Source organism: Phyllostomus discolor, chromosome 13 (assembly GCF_004126475.2).
Source record: "Phyllostomus discolor isolate MPI-MPIP mPhyDis1 chromosome 13, mPhyDis1.pri.v3, whole genome shotgun sequence".
Lineage (NCBI taxonomy): Eukaryota > Metazoa > Chordata > Mammalia > Chiroptera > Phyllostomidae > Phyllostomus > Phyllostomus discolor.
Window position 1 is genome coordinate 3507793 of NC_040915.2, and position 18014 is coordinate 3525806.

Consider the following 18014-nt stretch of genomic DNA (forward strand, 5'->3'; position numbering starts at 1 on the left):
ACCGTACCTCTGGTTCCACTCCAGCTCCCTTACAGTCCACTAGCTGGAGTGATCTTTTTAAGTATTAATCGTCCTTTCAAAGGCTTCATGTTACACTGAAGAAACACAGACGCCTTACCATGGCCTACCAAGCCTTCCACAATCTAGCCAATGTCCTCGCTCTTTCATCTCACTCTCAACCCCTGGGCCCTGAAGCTGCACAGGCCTTCCTGCTCCTTGAACACACCAGACCTACTCTAGGCTCAGAGCCCTTGCACTTTCGGTCGCCTCTACTTGAACTCTTCCCCAGAACTTTGTCATACTCTAAGGCATTCCCCTTCACTCTTATTTTGTCTTGCTGTCGTAAAAAAATAAAACAGCCAGCCATTTTACCAAAGAGGGGAGTTTATTCAGGACTAGTAGAGAATTGCAGTTCAGGACGAGCATATCACATCAAAACCATGGGCAAATTCAAAAAAACAAAGGACAGGAACGTTATTTTGTAGAGAAAAAGCCCAGTTGAATCTGGTTCTGCCTTACTCACAAGCAGAACCGGGATTGGGCAAGCCTCCATTTCCTCGTGTGTGAAGTAGGGGTGGAGGGGGTAGGATGTTGAACTAGAAGGTGATCAGCTGTAAAACTTTGGCCTTGTTTTCTCACTAGCAACTCGGCCTCTGGCGCTTCAGTTCCCACCTGTGTAATGGGTGTGACCTCATCCCTATGTCTCGGGGTGGTAGCGCTGCCTTATAAGGCGGCAGATGCCGAGGGCTGGAGAGGCCGTGTGGGTGGAGAGAAATCACAACATCCGGATGCGGGGGTGGGGCGGGGGCCTTCGCAGCGGCCGAGCCCAAGACCGGGAAACCGCTGGGGAGGCTTTCAGCCTCTTCTGGGCCTCTCTCCGCTTCCGATGTGCGCCCTCCCAGGATGGGCTGACCCAAAGGAATGCGGCCCAAAGCAGCTGGCAGCTCGGCCACAGAGGCCCAGGATTCTAAGTGTACCCCTCCCTACAAACCCTAGAAAAACCTAGGCGAGCCAAAGGGACCCGGGCCACACCCCTATCTGGTGGCCCAATCTGAGTGCACTGCTGAGCACGACTGAATATCCGGCCTCCCGGGCGAGACCCAGAGAACACACCTCCGTGTCCCAACTGAGGGCTCGGCCCTAATTGGCAGTTCGGTAACCTACTAAGGCCCAGAAATTCGAACCTAGGGGCCGAACTCCACCACAAACCAACCAGGAAGAGGTAACGTACTAAATCCCACCTCTCTACTCTTTTGAGCGAATCCCTGGCTCCGGGGGCGGGGGAAGATGAAGAGCTTGTCTAATGGGAAGACGGCGCGGGGAGTGCCCGCCCGATTATTGGCCAAGTAAAGTAAACAGAGGGTGGGGTGGGGCGGGCCGGCAACAGGGTGGCCCCCGGGAGGGGGCAGAGAGTGCGCTGCGGGCGGCGGCGGCCCGGAGGCCCGGGAGGCCGCGGCGCGGTCACTGCGAGCCGAGCCGAGCCGAGCCGCGCCGATCGCCATCCGGCCCCGGCTCCCGCGCGCGATCCCGGCCGGCGGCGCGGCCCTGAGGCGCCGCAGCCCATGGAGCTCGAAAACATCGTAGCGAACACGGTGCTTCTCAAGGCCCGGGAAGGTGAGACGTCCGGGAGGGCGGCTGGGTGCGAAGAGCGCGGACGCGCGGCCTCTGAGCTCCGCGGGGAGACCCCGCCACCCCATCCCCTAGGGCAGCGCGCCCAGCGCCCCGCACCCCTTGCAGACACTAGTCCTTCCGGCCCGGCGTCCTCCTCCGCACCTGCCCGCTGGAGCCCGGGCCCAGGAAGGGGCGGGGGTCAGGCCGCCGCCCTCGCGGCGGACTAGAATGAAGGGGTGAATGAGCTGGTCTGGTGAACCGACAGAACGGAAGAGGGAAGGGTGGGACCTGAGACCCAGGAGACCTGCTCTGAGGCCTCTCCCAGGAGAGAGGTGAGAAGATGCCTCTAGAAGGGGCAGCTTACCCCCACGTGCCCCGGTCCCAGGCCCCGGCGCACAGCCTGGACCCGCACAAAGTGCGTACAGGGTAAAGGTTTGGAGAATGAATGAAGGAATATCCGACTTGGGGAAACTGCTGGTCACATATGGTACCAACGTGACTGCCACTTGCTCAGGGCTTCATGACACTGGGGACAGAGGTGAATGGGTCACGAATTTTGCCTTCAGGAAGCACACAGTCTAGTGGGGGAGACAGGCGCAGAAATGAGCGAGGCAGCGTTGAGAGAAGAGAGCTTGCTGGGCTGGCTGGGCTGTACGTGCAAGGCCTGGCACAGGGAGCTCCTCACGGCTGCCACCCCAGATGTTAGTAGGCATCTGCTCTAGAGTGTCCTTGGGGACACAGAAGGGCCAGACCTGATCCTCATCGCTTGGCCATAGGTCTGCCCCTCACCTGCTATTGTCCACCTTGGTAACTTAATCACCAGACACCCACTCTGTGCTGTGTCCTGTCCGGGGTGCGGGTGACCTGCAGTGAACAAGACCCTTCTTTCTGGAACTCTAAGTCAGGGAGGTCATGACAGTTTTTCCCCTCTTTGCTGGGCTTCCAGGCTGAAAGAGTCTTCTGCTTCATCTTTTTGCATCACTTTGCAGGGACTGTCCCCCAGGTCACATAGGAAGTCTGTGGCTGACCCAGGTGTAGGACACAAGATGCTCCCTACACAGCCCATAGGAAACCCAGAAGAGACCCCAGCTGGCCCAGCGTCTGGTACCTTCTGCCTGCCCATGGGGCATTGACCCCAGGAAGGTGCTGCCTGGCCATGGGCATGGCCAGCTGGGTCCTCAGTGCCCAGAGCCTTCCTTATCTTGTGTCCCCCTTATCGAATCCGGGACCGGGCCTTCCTCCCAGCCTCTGGGGGCATCTGCCGATTCTGTTCTGCCTTGTCATCCAGCAAGCCAGGGAGGAGGGGTGAGGAGAGCCTGGCCAGGCCTTCCTCCCAGGGATGTGGCCAGTTCAGGCCTCAGTCTTGCTGAGAGCGCTGCCTTGCCTGGCCAGAGTTCGGGTGAGGCATAAAGGGGTATGGCCAGTCTGAGGACCTGTACCTCCCCTGGGGAGCCTTCACCCCACCTGGCTCTGCCCTTCCCACCTGCCTGGCTCTACACACATCTCTTCTCTATGAACTTTAGTAACCTTTTTGTGCTGTGTTTGGGGACAGGACATGAAAACTAAGGGAAATCCTGATTGTCCCCGAGTCTAAACCCTGGCCCATGGACTGGCTGCATCAGAATCCCTTCATGAGCTGGCCAGCAGCTTGGGGCCAGGCCTTTGCCAGCTTGCCAAGTGATCTGAGGCCCTAAGTGGTTTGAGAACCCTTGGTGTATGTGTTCAGACGAGGGTTCAAATCCTTCCTCTGGTACTTCCAGGTTTGTGGTCTTAGACAACTTGGTTCACTTCAGGGTGTCTGTTTTCTTATGAAATTGGGCAAGTCAGGCAGAGCTGCTGTGGGGTGAAATGGGATGGCCCTGGGGGTGTGAGCCCTTGTATAGCCCTTCCTTTTTCAGGTGCCCAGAGGCACAGCAAGGGGACCATCTATGCTGGGGAGGAGCCCCACTGACTCTGGTGGCAGTTCCAGAACAGGATATTTGCATGTGACTCTGCTGCTGCCTTAATGTGGCTGGGAGGAGGGGGAGGAGGAAGTAACCGATGGGGGAGATGGGGGAGGCAGGCGGATGGAGGGTTGGGGGAGGGACCTGTGGGGGTAGGGGAGGAGTTCCCCTTCTGGGGAGGCCTGGCGGGGTTGGGGGTCTGTTGCTTACTCACAGTGGAGCAATGACTGTGGGATGTGCTGGGCGCAGGCTGCAGGAGGGCAGCTAGTGGGTTTCCCAATGGGTGCCCTGCAACGACACTTCCTCCTCTGGGCAGCTTGGGTCAGGAAGCACATCAAGGGACCCAGCCCTGCTCCCTCCCTAGGAGGCAGCCCCTTGCCTCTGCAACACTTGCCTTTAGCAAGGCCAGATGGAAACAAGGCTGGGCAAACCAGAGGGGCAACTGAGACCAGGCAAGGGACAGTGGTAGCTTGAGATTGCCATTGAGCAGTTGGATTTGGGGGCCACCCGTTGTTGCCACAGCCCTACTGGGTGCTGGACACAGGCTCTGCCAGTCACCCTCACAACACCGCTGGAGGTGGCTTTGGACCCGAAGTACACATGGAGAAGTTGAGGCTTACAGTGGGAAAGTGATGGGCCCAGAGTGTGAACTGGAGATTCCAGCCAGTCTGTGACTCTGAGGCTCAGGCCCCTTCCACCATTCTCAGCCTCATGGCCCATTGGTCACATCTGGCTAGCTCTCTGCACATGTTTTATTTGGCTGCAGTGGGAGTTTTTAAAAAATAGGAATCAGTATTTCACATAACAGTTTGGATTCCTAGCGGTTTTTAAGAAATCAGAAGAGCTGGCCACACTGAGCCAGCCTTCTTGCTTAGCAGCAACCGAGCCACAGCTGAAGTTGTGTTGCAGCTCCCCCTGTCAGAACGGGCAGGCCTGGTTCCATTCACCGCACTCCCCACCTGTCCCTGTTGTCGCCCATCTGGTCCACATTCACTGTACATGTCTGGCTTTGTAGTAGGCATTTGGGCTGCTACCTTGGTCTCAGCAGCTGCAGTTGAGCGGTCAACTGGGTAAAATGAGGCAGGTATCAGGGCCAGGGAAGCCCATGTGTTCAGGGGTATACATTCTGAGTGCCAACAACCCCCCCCCCCCCCCCCCCCGCCCACTACCACCTTATCTGAGTGTGTGATAGCCCTGACGCAGGGCCCAGTGACTCAGGCTATTCTCTGGCTCTGGCAGCTCTCAGGCATGTCCCATACGTCCTAGAATCTCTCCCTTCTAGGTGTTGACTTACACAGGTCCCTCCATTGTCATGTTCTTTTCTACCTTCTTTGCCTGGGAAACCCGACCTGCTAGGAACCAGCAGGCTGATCGAGGCTGCCTCAAAACCCCACCCTTCCCCCAGTGGCCTGGCCGCACTATCTTCTCGGTTCTTGCAGCCCAGGGACCCCTAGCAGGAGGGCATAGGGGAGCATGTGTGTCCTGTGTCCTGGAACCCAGGGAGGGTATGTTGGAGCCTGTGGAAGGAAGGCCCGGGTGCCGCCTGGAGGGAGGGAGTAAGCCGTGCCTGGGCTGGGCCCTGAGGCCTCTGGACCGTACTGAGGGTGGAGGGGAGGTGTGGTGGCCAGACTCAGCACCTGCCTGCTTGCTCCCACAGGTGGCAGTGGGAATCGCAAAGGCAAAAGCAAGAAATGGCGACAGATGCTGCAGTTCCCCCACATCAGCCAGTGCGAGGAGCTGCGGCTCAGCCTCGGTGAGGCCTGGGTGGGGACCGGGTGCTGAGGCGAGGAGGACCTGCTGGTACCAGGGAGCCTCCCCTGAGACCTCACCCTGGGGCAGAGCGGCAAGGTTAGGGGTCCGGGGGCAGGCTGAGGCTGCGCCACCCAGTCCGGTTTCAGTTCCTGGGCTTGTGATGGGTGGAGGGCAGAATGCAAAAGGGACAGCAGGGAGCGGGTGGGTGACTACAGGGAGCAGGACAGTGTCACATTTGGAGCAGTCTGAGAGGAGCAGAGCCTAGGGAACAGAGGGAGCAGTAGGGGCTGGAGCCAGCCCATGGATCGGAGGTGTTGGGAGCCCCAGGCCTGTGCTCAGCCCCACCCAGTTCAGCCCTGGGGGCGCATCAAACCCTTGACCAGAACCCAGTTCCTGCTTATCCTGGCTGAGGCCCCAAGACTGATCAGCATCGAGGTTGCCCAGTCTCCCTTGATAACCCGCACCTGGGCAAGTAGATCGTGGCTGTTTCCATCGCCTGGGAAGGAGGCCTAGCCTAGAGCTCGCCGGAAGCCACAGCTTCCTCCCATACTTTCACCAGGCAGGCAACAGGTGTGGGCCCAGCCCAGGCCTGGCCGGAACCTCAGACCACACCCAACCCCAGCACTGTGACAAATGCAAGTGGTGTGAACCGGGAGACCGTGGGGGAGGTGAGGGGCCTGGTTTTGGAGCTATGTTCCTGCTTGCGTGAGCTTGGAGTAATCTCTGAGCCTTTCTGGGCCTCAGTCCCAAGCTACAATGTAGCAGGGTACCTGGCTCAGGGCTGTGGCGAGGGTTCTGAAGGAGATAAAGGGCACTGTGCTACAGCGCAGGGTGCTGTCTCGGGGGCCCAGGGCCTGGTGGTGTGGACCGGAGCGCCCCGCCGCCGGCAGGCTCCAGGTCCGGGAACCCAGCAGATCCCACCTCTGCCTGCAGAGCGTGACTACCACAGCCTGTGCGAGCGGCAGCCCATCGGGCGCCTGCTGTTCCGAGAGTTCTGTGCGACGAGGCCTGAGCTGACCCACTGCATTGCCTTCCTGGATGGGGTGGTGAGTGCAGCCCAGGGTGGACGGAGGTCCCAGGCCTGTGTGCCCTGGCTCCCCACACCTGGTACTTCTCCCAGACCTCAAGCCTCTCCACCTCCCACCCTGCAGGCTGAGTATGAAGTGACCCCTGATGAGAAGAGGAAGGCATGTGGGCAGCAGCTAATGCAGAATTTTCTGAGCCACACGGTGAGTGAGCAGTGATGGAGGGGTGACGGCAGCGGGCAGAGCTGGGTGGCGGGGAGAGGAATGACTGCCACCTGGACACAGATGCCCCAGGCCCACCAGGCAGCACTGTGGACACAGAGCCTGCGAGGCGGGCCGGGCAGCCTGCCGGCAGCTCTGCTTCTCCCAGCTTCCAGGGGAGAGGCAGGAACCGAGTTCAACAACCAGACAGGCTGACACACCCCTGGCCTGCAGCCACCCCCAGTACAGGCAGGCCTGAGATATATGCCGTCTCTGCCCTAGGACTGGGCAGCTGGCCAAGGGGCCCCCCTTCACTGACCTGTCTGTGACCTGTCCCCAGGGTCCTGACCTCATCCCTGAGATCCCCCAGCAGATGGTGACCAACTGTGCGCAGCGGCTAGAGCAGGGGCCCTGCAAAGACCTCTTCCAGGAGCTCACCCGGTAAGCCGCTCCCTCCTGCAGGCCCAAAACTGCACCTTGAGGAGGGCACTTCTATGGGCCCTGCAGACTGTGAACAGCTCAGCTGCTGGTGGAGGGGCTCAGCCTCTCATCCCAGCCTTGCCCCTGCTGTGTGACCTTGGGCAGATTGCCTCCCCTCTCTGTGGCATCCTCTGCTTCAGCACAGGTGTCCTAGGTGGGTTAGCAGGAGGGTTGGCTGAGGATGCCGCCTTTTGGGCTGAGCATGCATGTAATGGGGGGCCTGGTCCATCAAGCTGACAACCTGGGGTGTCGGGCTGACCAGTGAGTGGGCCGGACCTTCTCTGCAGGCTGACTCACGAGTACCTGAGCGTCGCCCCTTTTGCCGACTACCTCGACAGCATCTACTTCAACCGTTTCCTGCAGTGGAAGTGGCTGGAAAGGTGAGCTCCTCGAAGGCTAGGCTGGGGCAGGCCAGGCAGTTGGGGCTGCCATGTGGACCCCTGCTCAGCCATTTGCTTCCCAAACCCGTGCCCACAGGCAGCCAGTGACCAAAAACACCTTCAGGCAGTACCGAGTCCTGGGCAAAGGTGGCTTTGGGGAGGTGAGTGGCAGGTCAGACCCCTGCAGAGTGTGTGGGCTGGGTAGGATGGGTCCTAGAGAAGCCCCTCCCCGACCCTGAGCCCCCATACACCCAACAAGAGCACAGCTGGTTTCCATGGGCCCCATCTACCCTGGCTGCAGGTGTGCGCCTGCCAGGTGCGGGCAACAGGCAAGATGTACGCCTGCAAAAAACTGGAGAAGAAGCGGATCAAGAAGCGGAAGGGGGAGGCCATGGCTCTCAACGAGAAGCAGATCCTGGAGAAAGTGAACAGTAGGTTTGTAGTAAGTACAGACAGGAGACCCCACCCACCCCTTGGCCATGCAGCAGCCCTCCCACACACTGGGCTGAGGTCTCTTCCCCCCACCCCACCCTTCATCCCCTCCGGGCACCACCTCCCACTCTTGGAGATGTCAGAGAAGGGCAGGCTTGGGGTGTTGACACCAGGCCCGGGAAGCAGGCTGGGCCTCCCCATAGTGGCACTAAACAGGATTTTGGGGGTAACTGGCACCAGCCCCACCACCAGGTGGCCTGTGGCTCTGCCTGAGGACTCGGGTCCCCTTGGCCACAGGTGAGCTTGGCCTACGCCTATGAGACCAAGGACGCACTATGCCTGGTGCTGACGCTGATGAACGGAGGCGATCTTAAGTTCCACATCTACCACATGGGCCAGGCTGGCTTCTCAGAGGCGCGGGCCGTCTTCTACACTGCGGAGATCTGCTGCGGCCTGGAGGACCTGCATCGGGAGCGCATCGTGTACAGGTGTGCGGCTCTGCCGCCGCCGGGCGCGAGGGGACGTGGTGGGAGAGCACAGGTGTGCTGGGGCAGCCACAAGCCCCTCTGAACCCAGTGGCGTGCTGGCTGGAGGCCCCACACTTGCCCACTCCAGGCAGGCTCTGGGGTCTGGCTGAGATGGGTGTGAGCCTGGAGTCACCCTCCCCACCCCCCACGCCATGACTTTGTGCCAGTTTGCTTCCTGCTCCCAATACCACTTCCTCTCCTGGAAAGCAGAGGCTGTAATTCCCACCTGGCAGATTGTCATAGGGACCAAATGAAATAATTCAATAAGAGACACTGGAGCCAGGAGCTGGGTGTGCAGGGCTCAGCAGTGAGGGCTCTGCCTGTTACTGTCATTGGTGGTGATTACCTTGGGGCCTCCTAGTAGCCCTGAAAGGGACGAGTGAGCAGCCCCATTTGACAGACAGGAAAGATAGAGGCAGCCACCAAAGAGCTGTGGGGAGAACCAGGAGGAGGTCCTCGAAACTGGGGTGAGCAAGGGTACTGGTGATACCTGGGGAGCTGCCCTGGGGGGGTGGGTACAGATGCCTTCCACTTGCCTAGTGAGTCCTAGGGTCCTGGTTCCATTCTTCATCTGCCCCCTCGGGCCGGGGCTGATACAGGGGGAGGGCAGGGTGATCTGCCACCCTGGCAGCAAATGACTGCTGCACCTTACTGCACATCTCCACCCAGGAGGCAACCAGGCTGAGAGGGGGTGGCCCTGCCTGGCTGCCTGGCACCTGAGCAGCGTCTGACTCTGCCTTCTCTCCCCACAGGGACCTGAAGCCAGAGAACATTCTACTGGATGACCATGGTGGGTAGGGGGACCACAGAGGTAGGGTGGAGCGGGGTGGGGTCCTGCCCACCTGCTTACCGGGCTCCCCGATTTCCCCTCCACATTCAGGTCACATCCGAATCTCCGACCTGGGGCTGGCTGTGCACGTGCCTGAGGGCCAGACCATCAAAGGCCGCGTGGGCACCGTGGGCTATATGGGTGAGTCCCCCCACTTCTGTTTGGGAGTCTCCTGTGTCTCAGGGACTAGGAAGAGCTATTGTCCCTCTTTTGCCGGTCAGGAGGTCATGGCTCAAGGCCCCACACAATGTGCCAAGCCATTTCACTCACTCACCGAATGCTCACTGAGCTCCTGTTAGCGGGGCTCTCGGGAGACACCAGTGTGGGGACTCAAACTGTGACTTTGGCCCTAGCTCTCCACTCCCCTGACCTACCCACCCTCAGTGGGAGTGTCCCTGTGGGGCGGGGCCAAGACGAGGCCCCAGGTTTCCCTCCAGGACCGTGACACGGATCCGAACACATCCCCGGCTGTGGGTGGTTTCTGCCCTGACCCTGCTGGTGGTGCGTGCTCGGGCCTGACATTTCACTTCCCCACCTCACTGTCCCTGATTGTGACCATCACACCTGGTGCCAGGGTGGCCTCAAAGGTGGAGAGGCAGCAGGGGCAAGGTCCCTGCCCCACAGGCAGTGTAGGCATCTAGCAGATGACTTTCCTCCTCTCTTCCGTGACAGTCCACAGGTTACAGCCTGGTGGCCGCACGGGCCTCATTTGTGTTTTGAGCAAAAAAAGTTTTTTTAAAGACTTTAGACAGAGGGGAGGGGAGGGGAGGGAGAAAGAAAGGGAAAGAAACATCAATGTGTGGCCGCCCGTCATGCATCCCCACTTGGGGGGACCTGGCCTGCAACCCAGGCATGTGCCCCGACTAGGAATCAAACTGGTGACCCCTTGGTTTGCAGGCTGGTACTCAATCCACTGAGCCGCACTAGCTGGGGCAAGATTATTTTTAACTTCTAAGTTTTTTAATCTTTATCCAAGGATGTATTTATTGATTTAAGAGAGAGAGAGAAACATCTAATGGGGAACGTTGGGTGGTTGCCTCCCTGATGGGGGGTCGAACCCGCCACTTTTTCCAACCCACTGAGCCACCCAGCCAATCAATTATGTAAAGACAAAATTATTGTTTTTTTGTTTTTTAAAAAATTATCTTGATTATGCTTCAAATGATTTTTTAAAACAATTAGAATTTGTTGCCAAGAGTGAATAAGCCAGACAGCTTCACATTAAAATGTGGATTTCTGACTTTGAACAGTTAGAAGACCCAGCCCCTGCCGGGTCACGTCAGCTCCCCTCGATGAGGTGTGTGCTCACCTCCTCACCACAGTCCCCACCAGGCCACTGCTGGTGCCGGCCTGGCTGGATGGTGTTTGAGCCTTGACTCGTGCTGGGCGCTCCTGGGGTCCCCCTGTCTCCCACTCACCCCGACTCCTGTGCCACCCGCCCAGCTCCAGAGGTGGTGAAAAATGAGCGGTACACGTTCAGCCCAGACTGGTGGGCGCTCGGCTGCCTCCTATACGAGATGATCGCTGGCCAGTCGCCCTTCCAGCAGAGGAAAAAGAAGATTAAGCGGGAGGAGGTGGAGCGGCTGGTGAAGGAAGTGCCTGAGGAGTACTCCGATCGCTTTTCCCCGCAGGCCCGCTCTCTCTGCTCCCAGGTACGGCAGCCGGCGGGAAGCCTGGGCCGGGCCAGGGGCGCTTCTGCCGAGGCCACCCTGACCCCCCTCCCCTGCTACAGCTCCTCTGCAAGGACCCTGCCGAGCGGCTGGGATGTCGTGGAGGCAGTGCCCGTGAGGTGAAGGAGCACCCCCTCTTTAAGAAACTGAACTTCAAGCGTCTGGGAGCTGGCATGCTGGAGCCGCCCTTCAAGCCTGACGTGAGTGGGGTGCATCTGAAAGCAGGACCAAGCCAGGGTGGGGGCTGGGGACTCTTGGGGTCAGGACAACTTCAGTTTGAATGTGAGAAAACCCACCTTAAATGGCTTAGCCAACAAAACATAATGCCCTGGGCTCCCAGAAATGAAAAGCCACATCTGGGCTCCACCTGTGTTGTAGGAATTCTCTCTTCTCTCCCTCCCCGAGTACTGGTCGCTGTGTGGTGTTTCCTTGCAGGCAGCTCTCCCCCGGGTGTGGCACTGGGGCCCAGCAGCTCAAACCCACATCCTACCAGCTCCGCCACCCAGTAGATAAAGAGCATCTCTTGCCCAACGCTTTCAAAAAAGGAGGAAAAAAGGTGAAGGCTGATGTGCATTGCTTCAGGTTGTCCAGAGGCCCTGGGTGGCCATACCCAGATTACGTGCCTGCCTGAAACAATGCCAGTGGGGAAGACTGGTCCCCCAAAGGAAAACCGAGATGCTCCTAACAGCAGGGGGAAGAGCTTCGGGCTGGTGGAACCTGGAGGTGCTGGCCTCCCACCTGTGTGCTGAACCCTTCCTCTTGTAGAGTCTCACGCATTTACTGAGCATCGTGGTGGGTTGGGAATTCTGTAGGCAAGAATAGCCTCAAGTTATCAGAATCCAAGTGGCAGAAACCCAACTCAGTCCTCCCAACGTGGAGTTTGTTGGTTCATTTGGCCAGAAAGTGCCAGAGCAGGACTAACATCAGGGTGTCAGGGCACATTGGCTTTGCTTCAGCCTGTTGACGATCCTCCCACTCAATTCAGGCTTTTCTGTATAAAGTCGCAGGGAAGATTCTGAGTGGCCAAGGTTAGGTCATGTGCTTGCTCCCCCTCCCATGTGTGAGAGGACTGGGTTCCCTGTTCACTAGGAATGCTGGGGAGGCAGGCCAGGTTGCTAGCTGTCAACCACATATGTGATTGCTCATTCATTCAACAAACATCAGAGGGGCCAGACCTCAGAGATAATGAGGTCCACAGGGCCCAGTCCTGCCTTCATGCTTTGGTGGGAGAACACACCAGCATAAACCACTAAGTGGAAACATTTTGGATAATGTGAGGTGCAGCGGTGAAAAGTGAAGCAGGCTAGGAAGATGAGGAACGACGGTGGGGAGGGAGCGGGTGTTAGGATGGTCTTGGAGGAGCTGACAGTTAAGCAAAAGCCTAAAATATGTGAAGGAGAGAACCCAGCCAAGATTTGGGGTGTGAGCAGTCCCAGGAGAAGGAACTGCTGGACAGTGAGGTCCTGAGGCAGGGACCAGCGTCGAGAGATGATGTGGCCACGAGGGGTCAGTGTGACAGATGCATCTTTAGGTGAGACGGGGGCCTTTGGGGAACAGTGAGCGGGAATGTGAGGTGTGGGCTGTGGATCATAGAGATCAGTGGAAGTGAGGGACCCGCTAACAGGCTGCCGCCTCTGAAGCGCTGTGTCATGTTGGCCTCACTGGCACCCCGAGATGTGGGTACTGCTGTGGGAGTGGAGCTGAGCCAGCGCGGTGCTGCACTGCCCATCCCGCACACGGCACGCGCATGCGCACACATCATCTCCTTTAACCTTGAAACTGTCCACTGCCCGGAGCAGGCTTTCACAGTTAGAAAACCTGTGTCTTGGAGTTTTACTTTTTAGAAGTAGCAGGTGAAAATATAATTTTAACAGCTTTATTGTGATTTAATTCACATACCGTACAATTCACTCATTTTGAAGTATGATTGAGTGGCTTTTAGCGGCCCTTGCCACCATCCAAGAGCATGCTCGCTCCCCCTTCCCTCCCAGGCCCTGTTCCCATTGGCAGTCGTTCCGTCTCCCCTTGCCCTGGCAACCACGGATTTTCCTGTCTCTCGATATTTGCCTGTTCGGACATTTCACATACACGAAGCTAGGCCCTTCGTGACTGGCGTCTTCCAGTTTGCATAATGTTTTCAAGGTTCATCAGGATTGTAGCCTATAGCGGTTCTTTTTTATAACCGAACAGTATTCCAGTGTGTGAACTTTCCCCGTTTTTGTTTGTTTTCATTGGTTGGTGGGCATTAGGGTTGTTTCCTTCTTTGGCTGTTACAAATGACATGCACATACAGGTTTTTGTGGGGACACAGGTTTTCTTTTCTCTCGGGTATGTATATACCTAGGAGTGGACTTGCCGGCTCATATGGGATGGCTGGGGAATAGGCAGACTTGTCCAGAGCAGCTGGACTACTCTCTTCAAAGATTTTTATTTATTTTTAGAAAGCAGGGAAGGAAAGGGAGAGAAGTACCGATGTGTGAGACACATTGATGGGTGGTCTCCTGAGACACCCCTCCCCTCCCCTCCCTGCCCACTGGGAACGTGGCAGGTAACCCAGGCACATGCCCTGACCTGGAACTGAACCAGTGATCTGGTTTTCAGGACAACACCCAAGCCACTGGGCCACACCAGCCAGGGCATCAGCTGCACTATTTTATGTGATGAAGTTTTAATTGACACCCTTCACAGTAGGATTTAGAAGACAGTGTATCGCTTTTTGTCTGAGATCAAGTGTAGAAGACAATGTAGCGATGAAATAGAAAGTGGCTTTCTGGAGTGAGGTGGGCTCTCAGCAGGGTGCTGGGGAGCTGGGAGGGTTTAATCCCCTGGTTGGCTGTGGAGCATGAGGGGATGGAGCAACCTGCTGAACAGTCCAGGACAGAAGACCCCGCAGCTCCGGGCCCTGCTGAAAGTGCCTGCTGAGGTTCAGCCTGTGCTCACCTCCCCGGCTGTTCACCCAGACCACTGAGTGGATGGAGGGGATGCTGAATAGTGGTTCCACCTGGTGCTAGAGGCTGCTGGCTGGGGTGGGTGAGTGAGGGAAAATGATCCCCAGTTTACAGAGGGGAAACTGAGCCTCTAAGGGAAGGGACTGCCGTGCTTAGGAGACACACGTGTCATTGGTTTCTGACTCCGAACCAGAGATCTGTGACCAGGCAAGGCTGGAGCAACTAGAACGACTCTCAAGGCTGAGCTCTCCTCCCGAGCAGGGCTGGTGCTCCTGCCTGACTGCACAGCCTTTGTCCCCCCAGCCCCAGGCCATTTACTGTAAGGATGTCCTGGACATCGAACAGTTCTCCACGGTGAAGGGTGTGGAGCTGGAGCCCACCGACCAGGACTTCTACCAGAAGTTTGCCACGGGCAGCGTGCCTATCCCCTGGCAGAATGAGGTGGGGCTTGCCCATAGGGTGGGGGTGGGGGTGGGGGCTCCAGGGGGTGGCCTTGGGGGCAGTTCTCACACAGCCGCCTGTCCTATGGCAGATGGTGGAAACTGAGTGCTTCCAAGAGCTGAATGTCTTCGGGCTGGACGGCTCAGTTCCCCCAGACCTGGACTGGAGAGGCCAGCCACCTGCACCCCCCAAGAAGGGACTACTGCAGAGACTCTTCAGCCGCCAGGTAACCCCCAGTAGTGTCCCACCTGGGCCCCCAGCCTTGCCCCAGGGGACGGTGGGTAGGAGGCCAGCCAGTGCCCGCATGTGCTGCGAGTGGGCCTCCTCCAGCTGTGCCAGAGGTGCCCAGGGTCTCTGGCCTCACTCCCACCTGTCCCCTGCCCCTGGCTGGGCTCATGGCCTCTTTTCTCTTTCCAGAGGTGAGCAGTGTAGGCTCCCCGTGGGTTGGCCTTCTGCCTGGCCTCGGGGAGCCACGGGCAGCCCTTCCATGGCAGAGGCGAGATGTGGGAGAAAGAAGTCCGGTGCCCGCTCCCCCCACAACCCACTGCTTCCATTCCCTGCACCCCAGCACCTTCAAGCTGCTAGCCTTGCTTAGCATCTGTCTCCCCGTGCCCTGCCTCCACCAGCCCCAGGGGAGAGTGGCTGGATGGGGCCCTGCCCTGACAGCCTGGGTTCCCCCTGGTCCCCCTTATCTCAGCCTGTGGTTGGCAGCCTCTGCACTGATATCCAGGCCCCTCGTGGGGGGTCCCCTCCCCAGAGCATGGCCCTGGGCAGCTCCTGGCCTGTCCTGGCAGGGCCACCCAGTGATGGCAGTGGTGGCTAACACTGCATGCTCTGCCTCTCTCCCTCCGTGTCTTCCCCGCTCTCCAGGATTGCTGTGGGAACTGCAGCGACAGTGACGAAGAGCTCCCCACCCGCCTCTAGCCCTGAGCCTGAGGCCCCCAGCGGTGGTTGGCGGTAGCAGCTACTCCGAGTGCTGTTTACAGTTTTGCACAGTGGTCCTCCCCATTGTCCACTCAAGGCTTGGCCTGGGGAACACAACTGGAGCTGTCCCCAGTGTCCTTGGCCCCTCAGCCCCTGTTCTGGCTGAGTGTGGCAAGGCCTAGGCTGTCCCGGGGACAAAGGTGCGTCCGTCCCTTCAGCTCTTGTCTGTGGAGCTCGGGGCTTTCCGTATTTATGTATTTGTACGAATGTATATAGCGCCTCGAGCACCCTAAAGACCCACGCTGGAGCTGGCAGAGGGGCCACTGCCAAACTCCCGGCTCCTTGGGCCCCTGGGTGCCCAAGCACTGTGCTCACCACCGCCGACCTCCGAGTGAGAGCAAGACTCATGCCCACCCTCCTGCCCTGGGCTCAGGCCACCACCTCCGGGGCCCCATACAGGCCCTTCTCAGCACAGGTCAGAGCTGGGTCTGGGGCCTATGCCAAAGTGTGACCAGAGACTGGGCTGACCCTGGGGCCCACCAGTCCACTGCCCAGGCTGTCCCAGGCAGGTCTGCCTCTGCCTTCCAGCTCCCAGGGTGCCTCATATCACGCTGGGCCCTTTCCTGGACACCCTCTTGCAGAAACACCCCCTCCCAGGTGCGGAGGTTTTCTCTGGCCAACCCTCAAACATTCCAGACTTCCCTCATGACAATAGACACGTGTGGCCAGCAATAATCCGCCCCTCCCTATGTCCGTGTGTGTGTGTGTGTGTGTGTGTGTGTGTGCGCGCGTGTGCGTGCGTTGGAGATGTGTGAAGGGGGTTGGCTGAGGCCATGTACCCACACCCTAGACTGCCCAGCCCTTCCATATCTGATGGTTGTCCTGGTCCCAGTGTCGGGGTCGCATGGGGTTACAAGACCCTGGTTTTTCCACATTTAAAGCCAGTTTTTATTACTCATTTTGTCTGATGTGAGCTGCCACGTATCTGTGAATACAGCCTGAGCACAAACCTGTCCAGCAGCCCCTGCCTGCCTCTTTCTTTCTCCTGGTGCCCCCAGGGTCTTCCTGCTTCCCTTGCCCTGCTGGAAGCTGGAGGGGGTTAGAGGTGGGCCTGCTGGGGGCAGCCCTTCCAGCAAGGCCCAGGGGCCCCCTTGGCTGACCTTGGGCTAGCCTCTCCAGGCTGCCCAGCCTCGGTGGCCTTTGAGCTCACACCTGGTTTCTCAGCTTTCTATTGTAAATGGGGTGAGGGCAGAGGCTTGGGGTCTGGCTCTGTGCTCCAGAGGTAGGCTCAGCCAGCAGTGCCCCCTTGGAGGCCATGGTGGCCTGGCCTTCCACCGTGGGTTTGGAACAGCCTGGGGAGTGAGGTGGGAGCTGCTGTTAGAAACACCTGCCCAGTCTGTCTCACCTACTAGGTGCCTGGCCCAGGGCCACTGCTCTGCCCCTGGAGCAGGAGGTGGGCCCAAGCAAAAATGGGGCGATGGTGCTGGGAGTCAGGATGTACCAGAGGCACGTGGAGACCAGCTGTATGGGCACCTTTGGGATGCCCAGGAACCACCATGAGGGTTTATTTCTGCCTCTGTGCTGGGTACCACGTGCCATAGAGGCCACATGAGCTTTGATGTTACAAGTTGGAGTCCCAGCCTGGTCACTCTTCAAACTGGCTTTGTTCAGGCCCCTCCCATGTGTGGGAAGATGAGGGTGACACCCAGCCCCTCAAAGCAGCTCTGAGAAACCACTGGAGCAGCCAGTCTCCCCACCCCTTGGCCCCCAGGTCATAGACAGGACTCCCGTCTACCCAGGGGAGTGGGTGCTGGCTGCCAAGCTGACAGTTTTCAGGGGTGGCCAGAAGGCTCCAAGTACCCACTTAGCCTGTTCTCTCCCAGCTCTGTGTGGTGAGTGGAGTGTGCACCACCTCTTCTGTTAATGAGGCGAACGGCACAGAAAGGGCCTTGCTGGGTCTTCCAGCTGGTGGGCTGCTGTTGCGGGGTGGAGGAAGTCCACCGAAGATGAAGTGGATCTTGCCCCTGAGGTTGGGGCCGAAGATGTGTTTGCCCCTCTACTACAGCTCTGAGGGGAGGGCAGTTGGGAGGTGTCAGCATACAGTGGCTAAGAGCCCAGCCCTGGGCAGGTGTGAGTGAGTGCTAGGTGGACAGGAAGGACCCAGGGGCATACCACCTGCAATGGGTCCAGACCTCCTGCTTGGGCTAGGGAAACATTGAGGACACTTTACTAGGGTTCACTTCACCCTACAGCTCACTGCCATTTCTGCAGAGGAAACTCCCAGAATCGCCTCTCAACAAGCCTTCCCTGAACTCCCCTCCCTGCCATCCAGCTCTGAGGTGGGAGCTGGGAATTTGGGGACAGGGCCCCTGCCAGTGAGGGGCTCAGCCAGGTAGGCAGGCACAGGAGCAGTGGGACCCAGTGTGAGCAGTGTGACAGAGACCATCTAAAAGCTGGCAGGGCTGGGACTGCCATGGGGCTAGTGAGGGGAGCCCCTTTGGCCACAAAGGAGTCAGGGTTGGTGACCCCCCAGGGCACAGGACTGGATGTGTCTGGGTAGTCAGGGCCTCTAGTGGTCTAGGATGGTGTGGGATGTGGTGGGGAGGCAGATGGAAAAGGAGTAGCTGGAGTGGAGGTCAGTGAGATAAGCCAAGCAGGGCTTTGCAAGCTGTGTTAAGGATGTGGGGCCTTATGTGGAAGGGGTCTGCCCAGCAAGTACAGAAGCACCCCAAGTTTCCTTTGGGAAACCCCCCACTCTCAGTCCATGCAGTTAGGTGGGGCAGGGCTCACACCCACTGTGCACGCATATGCCTCCCATACATAGAGCTGTGTGACCTGGGCCTGTTAGGGG

At 58.5% G+C, this 18014-nt stretch overlaps 1 protein-coding gene across 1 annotated transcript; it reads left to right on the forward strand.

Annotated features, from left to right (window-relative positions):
* Nucleotides 1-1403: 1403 nt before the first annotated feature.
* Nucleotides 1404-15877, forward strand: GRK6 (G protein-coupled receptor kinase 6). Its single transcript, XM_028527724.2, has 16 exons — nt 1404-1614; nt 5212-5307; nt 6240-6352; nt 6458-6535; nt 6873-6973; nt 7300-7392; nt 7490-7553; nt 7694-7834; nt 8122-8312; nt 9104-9141; nt 9232-9321; nt 10624-10832; nt 10913-11050; nt 14102-14239; nt 14331-14465; nt 15110-15877. The coding sequence occupies exons 1-16, from the start codon at nt 1563-1565 to the stop codon at nt 15161-15163; spliced, it is 1731 nt and encodes a 576-aa protein (XP_028383525.1). The 5' UTR covers nt 1404-1562; the 3' UTR covers nt 15164-15877.
* The last annotated feature ends 2137 nt before the right edge of the window (nt 15878-18014 follow it).